The sequence below is a fragment of the Apteryx rowi genome, unplaced genomic scaffold, assembly GCF_003343035.1.
Source record: "Apteryx rowi isolate R43461 unplaced genomic scaffold, aptRow1 scaffold_259, whole genome shotgun sequence".
Lineage (NCBI taxonomy): Eukaryota > Metazoa > Chordata > Aves > Apterygiformes > Apterygidae > Apteryx > Apteryx rowi.
In genome coordinates, this window is record NW_020448963.1 from 38811 (window position 1) to 57400 (window position 18590).

Genomic DNA, 18590 nt, shown 5'->3' on the forward strand with positions numbered 1-18590 from the left:
TCATTTTCTTAATGCAGCTCTATCTAAGCCTTCGGACTATTGTTCATCCCCACAGTATCTGACTGCCTTCCACATAAAATCAATAAGAAGAGCAAAGTAGACTTAATGGAGTCTCTGGCACTTTTCCCATTTTAGGGCAAAGTCCTGCTGAGGAGGGGTTTCTTTTTCTTCTGACTTAGGATTTAGACTTTTTGTTGTTGTTGCTTGGGTAGCACAAGGCTTGTAAAGAAAAATAAACATGGGTAACTGCCCACTAATGCTGATTATGTGTGGAAAGGAGGAGAAAAAAACAAAAGAAAAAAAATCAACTGGCATGGTGACAGAGTGGAAGTTTCCTGCCCAGGTCCGATTCTCTCCATAACATGAAAGAGCTGTTTGGGGAGTACAGACGCAGCAAATTGGGGGCCCACGACTCGGGCTTTGTCAACCGTTTCAAGCAGGTAACTCCTACACTGCTGCCTCCTATGCAGATTACTGCTGCTCTTGGCAGGAGGTGGGGGGGGGGGCGTGTGTAGGAGGGGATTCATGTTATTGAAAAAATGAGAGAAATTATATGTGTATTCTTTGGAAAAGAGGTCAAGAGCAGATTAGCATCCAGTGGGGAACATACAGGAGAGATGCTGTAAGATTCTTTGAAAAACGTGCCTAACACCAGGCACCAGAGTAAGAGACTATACATTCATCCTAGGGAAGAATCAAGATTTAAAAGAAATTTGCTTAAAGTTTTGAAACAGAAACTACTCAGGGCGGAGCACGAAGGGGATTAACCTTCCTATGCTGCAAAAAGTAGAAGCTAGAGTAAACGATTAAAAGAAAAGCAGCAGCCTGACATGTTAAAAAGGGTCTTGAAATCCCAGCAGGAGGGTGAGAAGTGGGTTAACAACCCTCCAGATATTTAGTTGCAGTGAGAAGCTCCTCAGCTGTTACAGGGGTAATCTCAGGGGCTGGAGGTTCTGCAAAAGCAGGTATTTTGCAGAGATGGAGAGCACCTCCGAGTGCATATGTGGACTCGGCCTTCTGCGAGCCCTCCRCACGGCTCCTGCCACAAGGCACCGGGGAAACCGCAGTTCTGCGGAACAGCGGTGCCTCTCCATCTCAGCTTTCCAATTCTGCCTGTTCGCTTGTTTGATGAGCATCTGTGAAACTACTAATTAACAAAGTGTTTAAACAAATGCCTAACTTTTAGTCTGTGAGTAGCCTTACTAACTTAACATATAATTAAAGTCAGGTACATAATTAAGGAAATTGCTGATACAGGTTCTGACCCTATGAGAATTTAACTTCCATTAGATAAAATCAGGGATTTCTGAAACTGTCTGGCTTCTTTCAACCATCAGCCTTTTCTATTTTTTCATAGAATCATTACGCTGACAAAAAGACAGGAAAGAAATGAGAAGAGAGAATGTGAGGGAAGCGGGGAGGGARGGAACCCTGGGACAGCACATGCTGGGCCGTGAAATGCACAAAAAGGTTTTTCAAAACAGCATGTTCTGAATGTCACCTTGGAGTCATACGATAATAAATATTCGTTATTACACTGAAAGGGTCTCATTGCCAAGTAACTATAGCAATGGAGGGAAAAGCCTGTTTTTGGACACTTTCCCCTCCACCTTAATTTTGCCCAGGGGGTGGGGAGGGAAAGGAAAGGGGGTTCAGAGATTGGACTCTAGATTGTTAACGGATAACATTTTCCAGAGCCCCCCTCTGATCACTCAGTGCCTCCAGGATTTAACAGAAGCAGACAGAATTCTCAGAGGGAAACTGGATGTTCAAAACAATTACACTGAACTATTCCATCCCCTTAGAAGGGGTTTAGCGCACCGGGTTCCCGATGCAAGGCTGTCAAATACATCCAGAGCCATTACAGAGCAATGTGACCCTTTATAAAGCGCCTTACTTGCAGTCCAGCTGCTCACCACCTCTTCCTTCATCCCTGAAGGAACAGAGCTTTCGAGTGAGCCTGAAAGTCTGGAAATGAGTAAGTGTGAAGTGAAACTACACATTGGCCTGCACCAAGTATTTGTTTTTGCCAAGCGGAAGATTGCATTTCTGCATCATTTTTAAATATTGATTTCTGGACTTCAATTTTGGGTGGGAAAAATAGAGTATCTGGAGGCCTCAAGCATCTTTTCTCTCCTGATATTTTCCAGAGCTGAGAGTGCTTGGAAAAGGAGGGAGTTGCTGGCACACTGGGACATACCACTGGACCTGTGGTTGCAGAAAAATACTTCTTCATCTGGTTAAAGGAAAAAACTGTGTCGTCCCATTGGTATTTTTCTAAGTAACTTGATGCATGGTTCTAGTTTTCATACTGACAATACAGTAATGCAAACTAGTTGGGGCAAGTTGCAGGGAGTACAGGAGAGCCAGAGGTTCCCTTTACAGAGGGACAACAGCAGCCTTCTTCATGCAAAACTTTTGAACCTGCAACTACTTGGTTGCCTTCCAAAAAAGGCAGAAAAAAACACATTTAGATGTTCTAAATTAAGTAGAAGTCACAGCTAATTGTGATCATTTAGTAATTTGTGAAGGAGCTGAGCTAAACCAAATATGTAAGACTTTTTTATCATTGCTCTAAATCAGAACTAGTTATACTATCAGGACAGATGAAAGTCCATAAACAATAACGAGTAAATTCAGAGGACTTCTGAAAACTTCAGAGAGTTTTGTTTGATTTCCATTTGTTGCCTTGGTCTTTAGTTTAGGAGGTTCCATTTCATAAAGCAATAGAGCTTCCTCCTTTCTAATTTGATAAAGGAAACTATCAATAATAATAAAGTTACTGCTAAAAATTGTCCTACSAAGCACAGAGATGTTGTCCAAAACATACTCAGGAATTTTCGCAAGKCTTCTGGAGAAAGAGTTGAAGAAGCCTACGCATCAATTGGGGTATGAAGGTCATTACAGTTAGCTTAAAGCTATTTGCACTTACATTCATGTTTCCACAACACCAGAGCACACTCCAGGGCCTGCAAAAAATCCCCTAGAATCGTTTATATCCCTCCCCCCAGCTCTTTACTGTAACATCGGTGCCCTAGTGTGGGGCATAACTCCAGGAACAACCCCTTCTCCTCCTGCTCCCGCTGTTCACCTCCTCCCTTGGCTTCAGGCCCAGGCTGCTCTTAAATGAAGGTCATCAGGGCTGGCTCCACACACCTGCGCCATGGGCCGGGCCTTCCCCAGGCCYCGGGGGGGGCCGCTAGAAAGGATACGGGGTTTTTGGGGGGTGCTCTGTGACACTGTACGCGGCCTCACGAGGAAACGGGGGCCCGGCGTTGCCCCCCGCGGCGCTGCGGGCCCGGCCGAGGCGGCGACGGCCGCCATGGCGCCCGCCCCGCGGTAACCTTGGCAACGGCACCGGGCACGCCGACCGTTATTGGGRGGGGCGGGAAGGAAGTCTCGCGAGACTTGGCGTTCGGCCGCTGGCCCCCGCGCCGGCGGGTCTCGCGAGAACTGCGCGCGGGTTGAGGTGGGAGGGGACGGCGAAGATGGCGTCGGAGAGCGAGCTGGGCAGGAAGTGGGACCGRTGCCTGGCGGACGCCGCTGTCAAGCTGGGTAAGGCCGGGGGGGGCGCGGGGCGGCCGCGGGAGGCGCGGGCCAGGCGCCCCGGGGCAGAGGGGGCACCACCGCCAGGCTCCCGGTGGGGAAGGGCCGCACCAGGCCCGGTCCCGTCTCCCGCCCCCACCCCCCCGGTCGTCGCCTCAGGGCCCGGCCCCGACCGGCGACGGTGTGTGTGTGTGTGGGGGGGTCCCGCGGCCCGGCGTCCCCTCACGGCCCGGCGTCCCCGCGGCCTCTTGTCCCCTCGCCGCCCGGAAGGCAGCCGCGCCGCCCCGGGCCTGGCAAGGTGACCTTGGGCGCAGCCCCCCGCTGGGGCCGCCCCTGGCCTTACCGGCGCCGCGAAGCGGAGGCTCGTTTTTCACCTCCGGTTAATCCCTGCTGAAGGTCCCTGAGGGCGCCGGACAGGCTCCGGCTTCCCSTTGCCCTGAGCGGCCTGGCCGGGGAGGCTCGGTGAGGTCCCTCAGTGCCGCCGGGCAGGTCTCGCCGCGGTGGCGGCTCGGTTTGATAAATCTCCTTCTGCCGAGCCGGCCGCATCGCTCCGGGCGCAAGGCGGACTGTGCTCATTAAAAGAAACGCACGGCGTGATACGCTCAGCGCCTTGGCATGTGCTGCTTACTACAGCACGTGCGGTTTGACATTGAAACGCTTCCCCTCTGATGTCCCAACCTTGCAGGCCGTTATGTGTTTTCTTTAAGTATGAAAACAGTTCTGTTGATTCCCCCCCCCCAATGTTTCTTTGTCCTTAAAGTTAGGAACGTGCATATGTCTGCAGAATCTGTACTTTTGGTGTACAACAAACTGTATATAACATTTCATTAAAGCTGATAGAGTGGCTATAATTATGCATGTGCAGTTCAGTGCTGTTCCAGTGACAGGCTGTCAAATTAACTGGAGGAGGGATGTGGCTTTAAAGAATGTGTCTGCCCAACACAGATCTTTGAATACAATGTATAAAACAAAAAGTGARATATCAGATGTGAAAGGTGTGGGTTCCATGTTGGCGCTGCAGTTTTTCTTAAAACCATAAATAATATCTCAAAAATGTGAATGTTTATTTTTTGCTGTAGTGGCCTTATGCTTGAAAGCTGGTGAGGAACTCTGTGTTTTTGTTGCCTAATGCTTTTCCAAGCTGACRAGGAACTCTGTGTTTTGGTTGCTTAATACTTTTCCATTAGAAAAGATGTTTAATTGTTTTGAGTAAACTGAAACTTCCATTGTTTATAACAGGTCTTTGAAAAGTGTCAAGTGCTCCAGAGCAGTGTTTTGTCTTATGAAATTCTATTCAAGTTTGTCTGACAAACATGTCCAGATATGTTTATGTTTCCGTAGCATTGCTTGCTTTATCATAAAAAATTAAGTATGCCAAATTATAAACTAAAACTTGTTCCATGCTGCAGCTGTGCATGTAGGAATCCTGTACATGGAAAGCCTCTCTGGGAGGTTGAAAGAAATGGATTCAGACTTCATTATGACGCAGCGTGTCGTTCCAGCAGGCCATTCTTTTTCATTTGGTGTTCCCTTCCATCCTGCAGTGGTGATGGATGAAAGAAAGTGTGATTAGATTTTCTGCACTAAAACTCTAGACCAAAAATTCCCAGTGTTAGCTTCACGATGACTAGGGGCACTGAGTAGAGAGCTCAGTAAAATTCAAGTTCTTCGGTAGGCCACATAAAAAGGACATGTGGGCTGCAGTTCTTAATTTGGGAGCCGTAGCACTAGACCTAGCATGATGTCCTCGGACACGTTTCTTTTTATGTGTCATTGCATTTTTCTGTTTTGTGTCCTTTCATCCAGTAATTGATCCAGTAACTGCAGCATCTGTGGAACAACCTACTTCGTGGTGTTAACAACAAATGGCTTGAGTGTGAAYTTTGAAAGTTGTAAGAGCCCAGGAGCTGCTTCTGCTCCAGCAGTTAGTGACTGAAGATGATGATGGCCTTTAGATATGAAATGAGCTGGTGACCTAGCTATGGGGACTGTTAAACAAGTGCTGACACAAACTTTCTCAGAGTGTCTCAGTGGAAATGGTTGTTTTCTTTGCAAGGACTTTAAAAACTTGTGTGGTTGTGATGACTGGTTTCATAGTATTACTGTAATGTTTGCTGGCATCTCTGATAAACAAGGACGATTGTTGTTGTAGAAAGAAAGAAAATGAACAGAATTCTTTRCTTGAGATTTCTGTCACTTGTTATGTGGGATATAAAAGTTAACCAAATCCTTAGTAGCTCTTTGTCAGACTTTTCCTTTGGGTAGCCGTAGTTTCCTTCCTGCACGTTCCTTTACATCCTTCCTGAGCATGATCGCCAGATACRTATTTCCAGCCAATGGCTGGGAAAGAGAAACATTGTGAGTGGCCTTGTGTTTTCCCATTTTGGATGCTGTAAGTAAAGGAAGGCACTGAATTTCTGAAGCCTTGCATGCAGGATGGTTTCCTGGTGTCCGTCAGAACTGTAGACACAGATAACTACTATGACTTTATTTGCAGGATGGAGGGGCTTGGGGGAGAGAAGAAAGTGAGAAGGGGAGGTAGCATCTATTGGCATAACTCTAATAGCAATTGTATATTTTTAAATGATAGCTGGGAGCTATGCAGTCTGTCCTGTCTTGCATTAATTTGTCAGGGTTTTGACTACAGTTGCTTGAGCCAATTTGTTTGTAATTGGCTATATAGCTTGTAATTATGCAGTATTGTTTTAGTTGGAAATCAAGTTCCTGGAAGGATTGCCAGTAAAATGTCCAAAATATGTGTATGTCTTATGTTACATCTTTAAGTGCAATATCATATTTTTGACTTCTTGCTCATTCCCTGTGCACATTTTGCAACTTTGTATTAAAACTCTTCCCCCCCCCCCCCCCGCTACTTCAAAAGAGAATACACTGTCAAATCTTGATAAGACAGTATTTAATTTAAAAGAGCAAATGATACTGTGAGCCTTTAGGTATGCCTGCACAGGACTTTGAAACATAGTTAAATGCAGCTTAGGTGCTAACCTCCTTTTATTAGGGCTGACATAGTTTATTTATTTGTTTTGTTAATGATGAGGCTGCATCTAGGTAGATCAAATTCTTTTTTCTTCCCCTTCCCTTTCTAAACCTAGTAACTGCACAGTGGGAAGGTTTTGTGTGTAGTTGCTTGGTCAGCCAAGAAAGTGCAAACCAAGCTGTTTCTCTGATGGGCAATCTAGGTCACGTTGACTCCAGCTGTGTACAGTTTTCAAGACTGTTCACCTGTGCAGTCACTAATATAATTTAACTTTCCATTCTATCTCTCCTCCTGATACTGATTTTCTTACTCATCAGAAAGTTTACTCGTTTCATGTGTGGGGAAAGAGAATCCATCCCCAGTGGCTTTCTTCTCAAATTGCAAAACGTTAAGCTCCTATGTCCTCTCCAGCTATCCCAACCAATTCTTCCTTACTCTTTTTATCAGTAGAGTTCTGTGGAGAAAAGACATGGAAGTAAATAGTATTGTGGTCATCTTCCATCCCACTGGCTTTCAACCTTGACCTCAGATTTGCACTTTGGAAGACAGTTAACTCATGAAAGACTGACAAAGTTGCTCTCCTCTCATTTTGGAGGAATGATTCTTACATGCTGTTCCCAGATAACAGTGAGGCAATAAAGACTGTGTGTGTGTTTTCTATTGAAACTATTGTACTTTTAAATGACTTAAATGCTGTAATTTACCTGCTACTATCAGGTAATCCTGGGAAAGCTGTTTGCTTCTCAGTTTGTATGTTAAGTTGCCAGGCTGAAGTTTGTTATTTGCAGGAGAGGCAAATGTTTTGATGTGTGTCTGTGTCTGACCAAAATTCAGCCTGGAAGCTTTTAAATAACCCACTGTAGTAATGTTCCTTTTCCTCTAATCCTGTTTTGACATCTGAAAATAAAACTCTCSCAATCCCTTTTTAATAGGAACTTTATTTAAAAGAAAAAGGCCACTTTAATTCTGCTACAGTTATTATGCGATTTCTTCTGGCTTGCATTCTCTTACCTGCTTGAATAGCTGTTTTTGTTAATGGCAAGGGTGAACATGTATTGTTTGTGTCATTCCGCAGACTGAATTTTTCAGAAAGATTCATTGTATGGATTTCAATGTCAGTATTTTTAAATAATGCTTTACATGGTTATGAATAGGATAAAGTCAGTCTATATAATGATAAAACTTGATTACACTTTCTGAAAACTGGATTAGGCTTTTTCTAAATATACAAAAATGCTGAGATTCCTGTTCTAAAGTGTAGGGGTTTTTTGTTTTGTTTTGTTTTTGTCTGCCTATCATAATGTGGCTAACTAAGCTATGAGGACAAAAGACTTTCTTGACTTGGAATTTTGTTTTTAATGATGGAGAACATGAATATTATGCAAGCACACAACTGCGTTATTATTTGGACTTCACTTGTAATCCTAAATTATTTTCCTCTATCATAYAGGAGAGGATCCAATTCTACTAGTTGTGTCTTGCAGCAGACAAATTAGTGTAAATACTAACTGCTTATGGCTCACTGGGGCTGTGTGGGAGGCAATGGAGCCAACAAAAAGACGGCTCATTTTAAAGAGCTGGACAAGCACTGTTTGAAAAATAGGCTTTTAGTCAAAAGTCTAACAGCAATATTTAATTACGTTGTTAGCAGAACTCTGAATGCATTGCCCACCTAAATATTAAGTGACTATTATCTCCTTTTGGAAAAAGGACAAAAAGTCTTTTCTTGCAGAGGGGCCCTCTTTATGAATCTAGTTCTGTGTTCCCGTAACTGCGCTGTCTCCTGGTGTCCTTCCTAAAGGAGGCCTTTGCTTCAAATTTCAGAGCTCACCTCCTCAAAAGCAGCTTTACTGTTCCAGGGAAGGACTTAAAAAGAGAGAGAGCAGCTCTCTGAGCTGGCGTTTGAGGGACCATCTGACCGAATTGGGAAACTCTGCCCTCCCTAAAGAAACCGGATCAACTAACTAGCCCAAGCTGTGAGTGAAGCTGGGGGAAGTCCTATTTAGAAACCCTAGACTGAATAAGGTCTGCTCTGCTGGAAATGAATCCAAATGGCACTGACTTTCTTGTCCTCTACATCAGTGTGCTGATAAGACACCAGCTGTGCCTTCTTCAGGAGTTGGCATGTGATGACACTGTCCAGGGGAAGGGGACTTCACTTATTTTTTTTGGTCCATGAGACATGACTGCAGTAGGTAGGAACACTTCCCACCTCTTTGGTCTTTGATACATCGGATTTAGTTTGGTGAGAAAATTCTGAGGAACCTAAGGGCTGCTGGTGTGTCCTTGCTAGTGATAAACTGGTAGCGAGAGATTTGAGAAGGAGCCAGGTTTTTTTTCTGTGGCATTTCTGCTAGTAAGTGAGATGCCATTGTAAGACTTCTTGCTCTAAATTGTCCCTGTTTCTTAGCTGGGCCAGCAGACGTCAGTAATGGTCAACCTATATTGGATGGGGGTGGAGAAGCATGATTGCCAACTCTCATAGCTKTGCTTGCAAAAGCCCTAAACGTGAATGTGTTTACTCCAGCAAAACTTTTATTTATTGCAATATTATTGTTATCACTAGTGGCGTCATTTTATTACAGTAAGACAAGGTAGAGTTTTCTGTCAGAGTTGTATTGTCCGTATTACGAGTATCTTGCTGGTCTGGTACATACATGCTTCTAACGCAAGTGCAACCCTGATTTTACTTTAAGAGCAGCTTTCTCTCTTTTCCCCTTCCCCTTTTAAAAGCAGGAGGAAACACATGTGCCCTCTTGTCTCACCAGCTCGTTCACCACTCTGGGTATGAGCCGTTCCTGGCCGGGCTACGAGACTCTTATCGCTGTGATTGCTTAGGAGGTCGTGGGCTGACACTGATACTTCCAGCTGCTATGTGTCCATGTGTGAAAGTCCTGATGTTTATCTAAGGTTAGCCTTTGGATAGCGGTTGAACTGCAGGAGTGCTTGGGGGTGAAAGTGCCCCCTGAAAGCATGTCAAGATTTTTACATTGTACTGGAATTTGGATACTTTTATTTTGTCATTCCAAGTATTCGGTGTTGCTACAGTCAAATGCAAGAGCAAAACAAAACGTGCTTTTTTCCTATTACTTCCTAGATTACTTAGTATATAGTTTCACTGTGTTTTCTTCTAGTGTCCTTGCTCATTTTTCTTCCTGCTATGTAAACAATCCACGCAACAGGGGAGATGAGAAAGCAAGCTTCAAAGTTGGTGTTTGAAGAAAATTTGATTCCTGCCACAAAAGACATAGCTAAGAGCCTGCTTAAAATTAGTTCTCTCAGTAAATAAGTGATTGCATGGTCTCAGATTTCTACCTGACGGTAGGTGCTGTTCTGTAAAGGTTCTCCTATAAGAAAAAGGCTCTGTTCCCCATTTTTGCACAATAGTTATCTGTGTTTCTTGTCAAAGTGGGCTTTTTCTGTTTTTTTTTGGGGGGGGGGAGAGAGGAGAAACACTCTATGACAAGAGAAGGTGGATAGTTTGAGAATGAGTTGTCTGAGTTTTTTGTTTATTTGTTTTTAAGATCTTCAGTTTTCTTTAATGCTTCTTTACGTCAAACAAATTCTAGTGCGGTACTGAGCAGATGCTCACTTGAAACCTGCGGTGTGTCAGGCCTGTGGATGAGAACTGCTGTTAAACCTTGAAGCTGTTGCTTTCACTGTCCCGAAAGTCAAACTAAACTACTGAGCTATTGCAGGATTTCTTGCTGCTGATGGAAGCTGTCTTTCTAGCTGAGAAGAAATCTTCTGTGTCCTAACTAGTCGAGGACTAGATCGCTAAAAGCCTGTTTCAGAGAGTCTAGCCCATACAGAGTGGTTGCCACTTTTTTAGAACTAAGAAGCCATCTTCCAGGAGCTGCTACTTCATTTTATTGTAATAATTTATTTTGTTTAAATGCAAAATAACAGAATATGAAGGAAGGGAGGCTAAAGTTCTGTGTTTTGTATTTGAGTATAAGGAATGGGAGAGGAGAATTGTCTGATGACAAAAAGAAAACTGTTAAGTAATTGGAAAGCTTCCAACTGCCATAGTAACAGCAACACCTCTGCCAAATGCCAAGGAGCATATTTTAATCCTTCTATCTTAAGTTTCAAGCTACTGAAGACAAGTATATCTAGGTGTGGCTGTCTTGATAGTTGCTTCAGCCTGTAGCTACTTGGGTAGCCTAGGAAAGAATTGTGTAGTATCTCTGTTGGAGGGACTGTTGATTAAATTTAAAATTTACAGAAAAAGCTTTTCCCAGATGTTCTACTGGGGCAGGAGTCCATCTTGAAGATTTGTGTTTCTCTATGAGACACTTTTATGATGTCCTGTTGGGTATATGGCGCGTGCTCGTCTGTGTGTTAGATTGATTTGAGGTACCATGACATTTTTCTTGGAAGGTGTATGAGCCAGAAAAGTAGAAAGAAAAYGTTTCTGAGACTGGGCGCTCTGCCTAATGCCAGTTCCTCCTGGTTCTCTTGGTACCTAAGTGGCCAGGAACGCTTATTGGGGAACGGGAGTAACATGTCCACAGAACCATCCTGTCCCCTGTTGACAATGACTGTAAATGAGTTTGGGCTAAATTGATAGAGGTAGGGTGGAAGAGGCTGTTTTTCTAGTTAAACATTTTAAACTGTCAGAGAAGGTGAAAAATGCGTTGTACTCTTTCCTGTGGCCTTTTCCTCCAAAGAGTCTGTCATGCAAGAAAGGGAGGGAGACTGTGCCCAGCATGGATCAAGCCCTTAGCTTTTCCATGTTCGTTTGTTTTTATTGTAAGATAAACCTTTCATGTTTTATTGTTATGAAGTTAAAGCCTGGCCTAGAGGTGCTGATCTTTAGTGGAAACAGCTGCAGACTGAGTGTCCCTTGGTCAGGTGGGAGGCTCTTTGAAGCAACATGTTGCCTCTTTAAAAGGAAATTGAGCATGTGAGAACCTTAAACCTGTAAAACTCATCAGCAGCTCTGCCATTGTTTATCTCTTGTGTAACTTTATATAGAATTAAAGTGAAATGCATTACTTTGTTCCCAAGAAAAGATGGGTTAGCCCCCCCCTTGGTCTTGGAGACACAGGAAATGACCACACAACCCCAAATACTTCCTAGTGGAATGAAGATGAGTGACAAACTATCCACAGAAAGAGCTGCTTAACCAGGCAGGGTAAGAAATTAAATGTAGCTAAAGCTTCTGATTTTAAGTTAAAACCAATACCGACTGTTCAAGCCAACTAGAGAAGAGCAAATGTCCGTGCCCTGGCTTGCATGAGTGGGGAGAGCAGAACATTTCTTGTTGAAAGAGTGTTTTGATAAGCAACAGTTCTCAGCATAGTTTCTAGCCCGTTCTCCAGTAGGAAGCGGAATGAACCTAACTGACTTTGGGATCAAGGAAGCGAAGAAGGCTTTGTTTTTCAAGTTGCCTTCTTGTATAGAAAACAAAAACATTAGCTGTCAGATCTCCTCTTTTATTTCCATGTAGCTTTTCGTTAACCTAGAGCAAGGTCCCAGATCTCTTACCATCATCTTTCTAAACTAATCTGCTGCCGTACTCCTCTTCCTGTTGGAGTAGGGTGGGGTGATGGCCTCTAAAACTGACACCGTGTTGTTTTTGTGGGAAGCAATTAAAAATAAAAACCCTTTTTCTAGAACCAGACTTATCACTTCTTCAGAATTTTTTAATTGTATGCGCTCCAATAACTATAGTACCACAGTTACCTGCAGTGATTGCTGTACTTAAACGAATGTGGTAGGAAAAAAACTTGGAAAAAAACTTAGAAAAAACTTATCCTTCTGTCTTAAAAAGTCAATCATGTGAGACCATGCTTAACAGTGGTGCTGGGCATTAATGCGTGGGAAGACCTAGCTTTTGTTTTAGGCCTTGTATTGATTTGCATTTGGCAGAAATAATACATTTTTCACCTCGAGTGTTTTCTGTAGCATCCCTGATGGCCAACAGCAAGGGGCATTGATGGCATCTGTGTGGTGCCCTTGCAAATGGGGGTGTAATGTGAGAGTGCATCTGAAGGGGGTGTAGAGAATACAAAATAATGCTTTCTAGATGTAGGCAGCAAGATAGCTACTATATTAACTATAGCGGCTTCCTTAGCACAACCTTTTTTTAAGACAAAAAAGTAACCAGTTTACCAGCGCACTGGTAAGTAGGCTTGTGGGTTTGACTGGTAGCATGGAAAATGTGGCGACATTAGCAATTGCTTGGGCTCTGCATCTGGATGATGCACAGTTTGTCATCCTGTAAATCATTTCTCATTGATTAGCTAAACTGTTTGGATTGGCAGAGGGAATCTGTTCTTGGAAAGGAAGCGCAGAACAGTATCGCTCCCTGCATGACAGGCCGCCTCAACTGGACAGTTCAAACAACGCCTAGTGCTGTCTGAACTGAAAGTAATTACCTCCAAAAGTCATATTTGGACCTAAAGTACAACAGAGCAAAACAAAGAGGCAGCATAACTACATATTGTAGAAGACTGTCGGAGGGAGCTATGTCAGAGGGCCAAACAGTTGTCCATTGGATGAATTCTTGAAGATAGTAATTATCCTTAATAGCATAAACATTCGGCTCAAGCCAACACCAGCTGCGTTATAGCAAAGGTACAGAAGGAAGGCCCTGCCTGGGGAGGGGGAGTGGAGGCATTAGCATGGATGAACTACTGCTCTTAGTAATCCTTGATGTCCCTTCCCCTCTGAACGTAAATGCTGGGCAGTGGCGCAGGATGAGTAGGGCGAGCTGTTTATAAAAGATTCTCCGAGTATTGTATCTCCTACTCTCCAAAGTGCAGAAGAGGCCTGAAGCTCTGACCGGACATCTGAAGAACTGAGACTTTCCTTAGCTGTGCAAATGATTAGAGTGAAAACCTGACCTTCTGCGAAATGCTTGGTTTCTAAGGTGTCTGGGGGAGTTATGTCAGGACCACTTGGCAGGCGGTCAGAGTTCTTCCCTGCAATTGCATGTTTTGTAAGCCTACTCTAAAGCGGTAATGACCTGGTAAAGTAGTTACCTCTATCGCAATTGGATCTAATGAAAGTATGCAATAAAATGGAAAGAGTTTTCAAAAGCAGCTCTGCTTTCCAGTTCTTGATAAATACAGATAGTGAAGTCAAGTGGAGAGTAAATACCAGGGTTTTTGTTTAGACAGTCATCTCTGTTTTAATATTCAAGGTTTTTTTTTAATCAATGAAAAGCAGAGGGTGCTTAATTAATTTATTAGATAGTACAGTGAGTGTTGTTTCAGTAATCTGTGCTTCAATAGGAGCTACCGTTAGTGTACTCTTTGCAAGGAAAAAGGTTTAAAGAGCAAAAGGAAACTAAAAAAAGATGACTCCTGTATGCCAAGAGGGTATAGGATTCTTTGGCATTGTTCTGGACTTGACCCATTTAGTAATGCATTCAACAGGAGCTTAAAAAAGGATCACATGATTTTAGGACTACTTTAAAAAGAACTTTTTAATTAATAAAACCCAGTACATGTCAGTTAGATTTCATGCATTAAAATGAGAGAATTCAAATCCATAATGGAATGGGTTTTTTGGTTTTTTTTTTTTTTTTTTTGCAAAATAAACCTGAAACTGTTAATGTTTTTAGGGAGCATAGGTATGGCTTTTTTAACTGTTGTCTTTAATGCATATAACTAAAGGTAGAATTTATCCACTAAACTCAAATTTTTCACTGTTATATTTATTGAGTTTTGAGAAGAATTTTGCAGACTTGCCTGACTTCTTACAAGAAATCATAAGTGCACCTTCCAAGGAAAGCAAAAATTATTTTTAAATATGCCAACGAAGTTCTTTAATGGTGCTGGATAAAATTTTGTACTGCTGCAATTATGTCTATATATAGTATAAGGATGTGAAAAGTCATTCGTTCCTAATGTGTTTAAATATGCTCCATAATGAATGTTGTGGATGTGAAAGATAAGCAGCCTGGAGCTTTCTTTTGCAAGGTATAGAGTAACACAAAGCATCGAAGTTTTGCTGCCCTCCGGACACACATTGAAGTAGTTAAAGTAGTGAGATAAACGAAATACAATAAGATATTCATCTGCAAAATCTAAAGCTCGAGGACACAATAAGTTTTCATTTAAGTGTTTTTCATTTACTGACAGTGCACCGAATAAATCTTGCTTCCACATTGTAGATGGTGACAGAAATTCAGTAACTTTCCCTGGGATGAGGATTTAGTTTGTTTCGCAAATCTTTCCAATTATGATGTCCTTGAATGGATAGGGATTCACATCTGAATTAGCTGCTTGAATTTATTTAAGAAAATAAGAATTCTTTTTTCAAGAATACTTTTATTTTTTAAGAATACTTTTTGTGTGTGTGTGCTGAAATACCATCTGTTATGGTATTTCTGAGCCAGAACAAAGAATTAATGAAAAGAACTTAATTATTTTCCATTGCTATGCATTATCTTAGTCCTCACTCGCTGCGTTTCTTCCTACAGGTGCTGGATTTGGATTAGGAATTGTTTTCTCAGTCATCTTCTTCAAAAGTAAGTATATTGTGCTAACTTTGACTGCCTGGATTCCTAACTTGTGTCTGTTGTGGGTGTACTTTAAAACCAAGAAATCTGAGGCATGTAAGACTTAATCAGCGTGTTATACCAACTCCTTCATTATTGCTCATTTCTTCTCAGTTGAAATGCAGTTATCTAAACTTCTGGCTGTTGTGTAACAAGGTTGTTATATGTGGCATCTCTCTGAATTCCTACTGTGCTCAACTCAAGTTTTGGAATTGCAGAAAACCCTGAGCCAAATTACTAGAGCCGTGTGTCTAGACATCATCTTATGCCAGTCTTGCTGGGGTTTTAAAGCTAATCTCGGTTCTTTTTTTAATTAWGCTTTGTTAACAGAATAATTTTCAGTAATATCTTGAGTTCAGAGTTTACTCTCTCATTCTAAATACGATAACTTATTGCTTACTCTTGTTGTCTTTCTGACGTGGATTTTTTGGCTTTGTGGATTTTGTGGGTTTGGTGGGGTTCTTTTTGTTTGGTTGGGTTTTTTTAGATGTTAGGACTCATAGAATTTAAATGCCTAATGTGCATCTTCATAGTCATTTATTGCTTCTAGGCATTTGTTTGACAAGACTATCAATGTAGTGTGAAATGAAGAGCTTTTTCTGAATTTTGTTTTTCCCTCTGCTTACCTTCCGCACAGGAAAGACATGGCCTATTGCTTTTGGGTCAGGGATGGGGTTAGGAATGGCTTATTCCAATTGTCAACATGACTTCCAGTCTCCGTATCTTCTCCATGGCAAATTCGTAAAAGTAAGTACCACTACTAGTTACTACTAATTAGTAACTAATTATTAGCATTAAATGGTACATCTAGACACCACTTAAATGGATATTCCTGTGCCTTTCCCCAAAAATACCAGTTAGAAGAAACTTGTGTTTCCCTGCTCTTAAGGTATTTTGAATATCCGGTGCATAGGATTAGCTTAGCAGATCCTGCGGGTAGGTTTTCCCACAACTCGTAAACATGTCTAATAAAATACATATTAGAAAAGCTGAAAAAATAAGTTAAGAGTAACATTCTGTCTTCAGCCTTGGAAAGGGACCAGCTAGGAAGAAACTGTAAGTCATGTCAGGCATGTGTTTCAGTGGATCTGCGTGTAGAAGCAAGGCTTTAATATTTTGTGGGTTTTTTTGCAACACGAAAACGCGAATCATTCTTAAGTTTTGTGGCTTGTTTGGCTGGATAGTCATGTAATAGTCTGAAGAAGTTGTATGCTTTTAAAAGTATTGAAGAGGATAATTTAAATGACTTATGAGCATTATCATCACTGACGCTGAAATAAAATATTTAAAAATAGATTAGAAGAATAGATTAGAAGGAACCATCTGCATTCTTACAAACTACCTATAATGACTTAGAGTGCACTAAGTCTACAGTTTAACTCCATTAATATTCTCTTTATTTCTTCACATGTAGAAGTTGGGACTGTTCTTGTGCTAATTTATTGTTGTGGCATGTAGGAAAAATTGGGTGTTTTGAACCTGCGAAGCCATGTACTGCTAAAAGCATTTCAGTGATACCACTGGAGAGACATATTTACAGTTAATTTATTACTTTAGAAAGTAATGGTAAAATGTTCTGCCAGAAGCTTTTCATGGCAAGTAAAAAGAATGCAAAAATTGATCGTGTATCTCTCTTTGGCCTGATAAAAGAGGCTTGAAGATATTTTTAGTCTTTTTCCGGATGCATCTAGAGGCGAAAGTTAAGCCCAGTCCTCCTTAGATTTATTGGCAGATTGGCCTTTGCCAGCCCTCTGCAGCCTTACCAGACATACCTGTTTGAGAAGAGTCTCTCCAGCTGACTAAAGAACTGCAAACAGTATCAAGACTCTTGAACTACTTCTCCAAAATGTAATACTTTGGATAGCAGTACAGAGTAACTGGGCCTCATATCCAGCTGATACAGCATTCCCAGCTACATCCCAGTGATGTTCTAGAACCAGAAGTCTGTGCATGACTCCTCTGGCCACATTTGTTAGCAGAAAGCTAATGCATTTTTCATGTTTCATTCTGAGAGTATTCTTCCAGCTTAGGTCCTCAAAAAGAAACCGGAGTGAAATGTCTATGAGTTTACGTGAGGGGTAAATGCCTTGTTCACATGTCCTGAGAAAATGGTGTTCACTGAAAGATGGTTTTTACTAGGGATGCTGGGCAACAAAAAGTCAACTTTCGGGTCAGCCTGGTAGGGGTTTTTATTTGGATTAAGGACTAATCTGTGCTCTGGAGCAAGGGTGGTCCTTCGATGCATGAGGTAATTGAAAGGACACTTCCCAGAAGCAGCACAGCTGCCTGCATGGCACAAGACTAGACAAATAGTTTCCAGCACACTGTCTCCACTAGCTTTCTCTGGCACAAAGAGGCTGAACATGCTGAGAGAGGGAAGAGGCAGATGAAGCCGTCTAATGGTTAATGTCATTAATTCTCTCCAGAATGTAGTGTCATGGCTAATGGCTCCAGGGCTATTACAGCAAAATTATTTCATTTCTGGTGGTTAGGAGTGTTGGAAAATATTGTTGCATTATCACTCATCTGTTTTTTCCTAGCAAATACTGTTATAACAAAACTCTTTAGGACTTCCTTTACAAAGCTGGGGTTTTGTTCAAATGCTAACTTGTCAAAACGCAAGAGCCTGCAAGACAGATCAGCTTTATTAAAAGAGAGAGAAATGGAACATGCATTGACTTGAATGGAATTTATTTCTAGTTTTCTGAAGCTGTCAAGTTCCTAGGCTCCTAGGATAACTGAGATTGGAAGGGACTTCAGGAGGTCATCTAGTCCAACCTCAAACCACGATCCACTCTGAAGTCAGATGAGGTTACTCAGGGCTTTATCCAGTCTGGAGTCTTGATTCTTCAGAATCAAGTTCTTAATTCTGAATCCTGAGTGAGAATGAGACAGGACAGAGGACCCTCATGATACCAAATAAACAGGAGATTACAAAGCGACTTCACACCCGTTCTGGGTGTAACTATCATCACACTGCCCATTCTCTGGATTATTAAATTGATGGTAGAACATTGACACCAGTAGAAGAGGCCATTCATCTAGAGCAAGCGACTACTTAAAATGCAGTAAAACTCAAATCAGGAGTCATAAAATTCTGAGGGCTCTTTAAGTCTTTTGATCAAGTGAATTTCCCTGTGACTTCAGCTGAAGTTAAAATTTGCATCCAGCAGTAATTCCTGGACTTAAAATTGTATGTCTGAAAATTAGGTTGCCTAGGTTGCCTCACAGAATGCTAAGTATCGCTTTCCAGATATTTAGCCTGTATTATTTATCACCAAAAAAAACCCTGTACTCCTGTAGCAATGTGGATTATATTGCTTTGCAACAATACGAGGAGAAGTTCATCAATTGGAGTCTTTCCTTCTGCCCTTTGAGGAAGTGATTTCTATCTGATAGTGCAGACTGAATAGTTAACTTGAAAGCACCATAATTTTGGGGGTTTTTGAAGTACCCAGTTTATCAGAGCGGAGGCTTATGTGCATGAAAACATGGCATGTTTCCTGTATGAAAATAGCTGCTTAACTTCTCCGT

At 42.0% G+C, this 18590-nt stretch overlaps 1 protein-coding gene across 8 annotated transcripts in view; it reads left to right on the top strand.

Moving 5' to 3' along the window:
• Positions 1 to 3430: 3430 nt before the first annotated feature.
• Positions 3431 to 18590, top strand: part of LOC112966844 (neuroblastoma suppressor of tumorigenicity 1) — a 37267-nt gene continuing 22107 nt past the window's right edge. The window contains exons 1-5 of one of the 8 annotated variants that reach the window (XM_026067344.1): positions 3476 to 3555; positions 9310 to 9451; positions 9676 to 9862; positions 14979 to 15026; positions 15694 to 15803. In XM_026067344.1, coding sequence (XP_025923129.1) covers positions 15726 to 15803 — 78 coding nt within the window. In that variant the 5' untranslated portion in view covers positions 3476 to 3555; positions 9310 to 9451; positions 9676 to 9862; positions 14979 to 15026; positions 15694 to 15725. Of the gene's footprint in view, positions 3556 to 6419; positions 8737 to 9309; positions 9452 to 9675; positions 9863 to 14978; positions 15027 to 15693; positions 15804 to 18590 lie in introns of those variants that run through there. The other 7 variants (XM_026067346.1, XM_026067345.1, XM_026067342.1 and 4 more) reach the window with 7 other exon arrangements.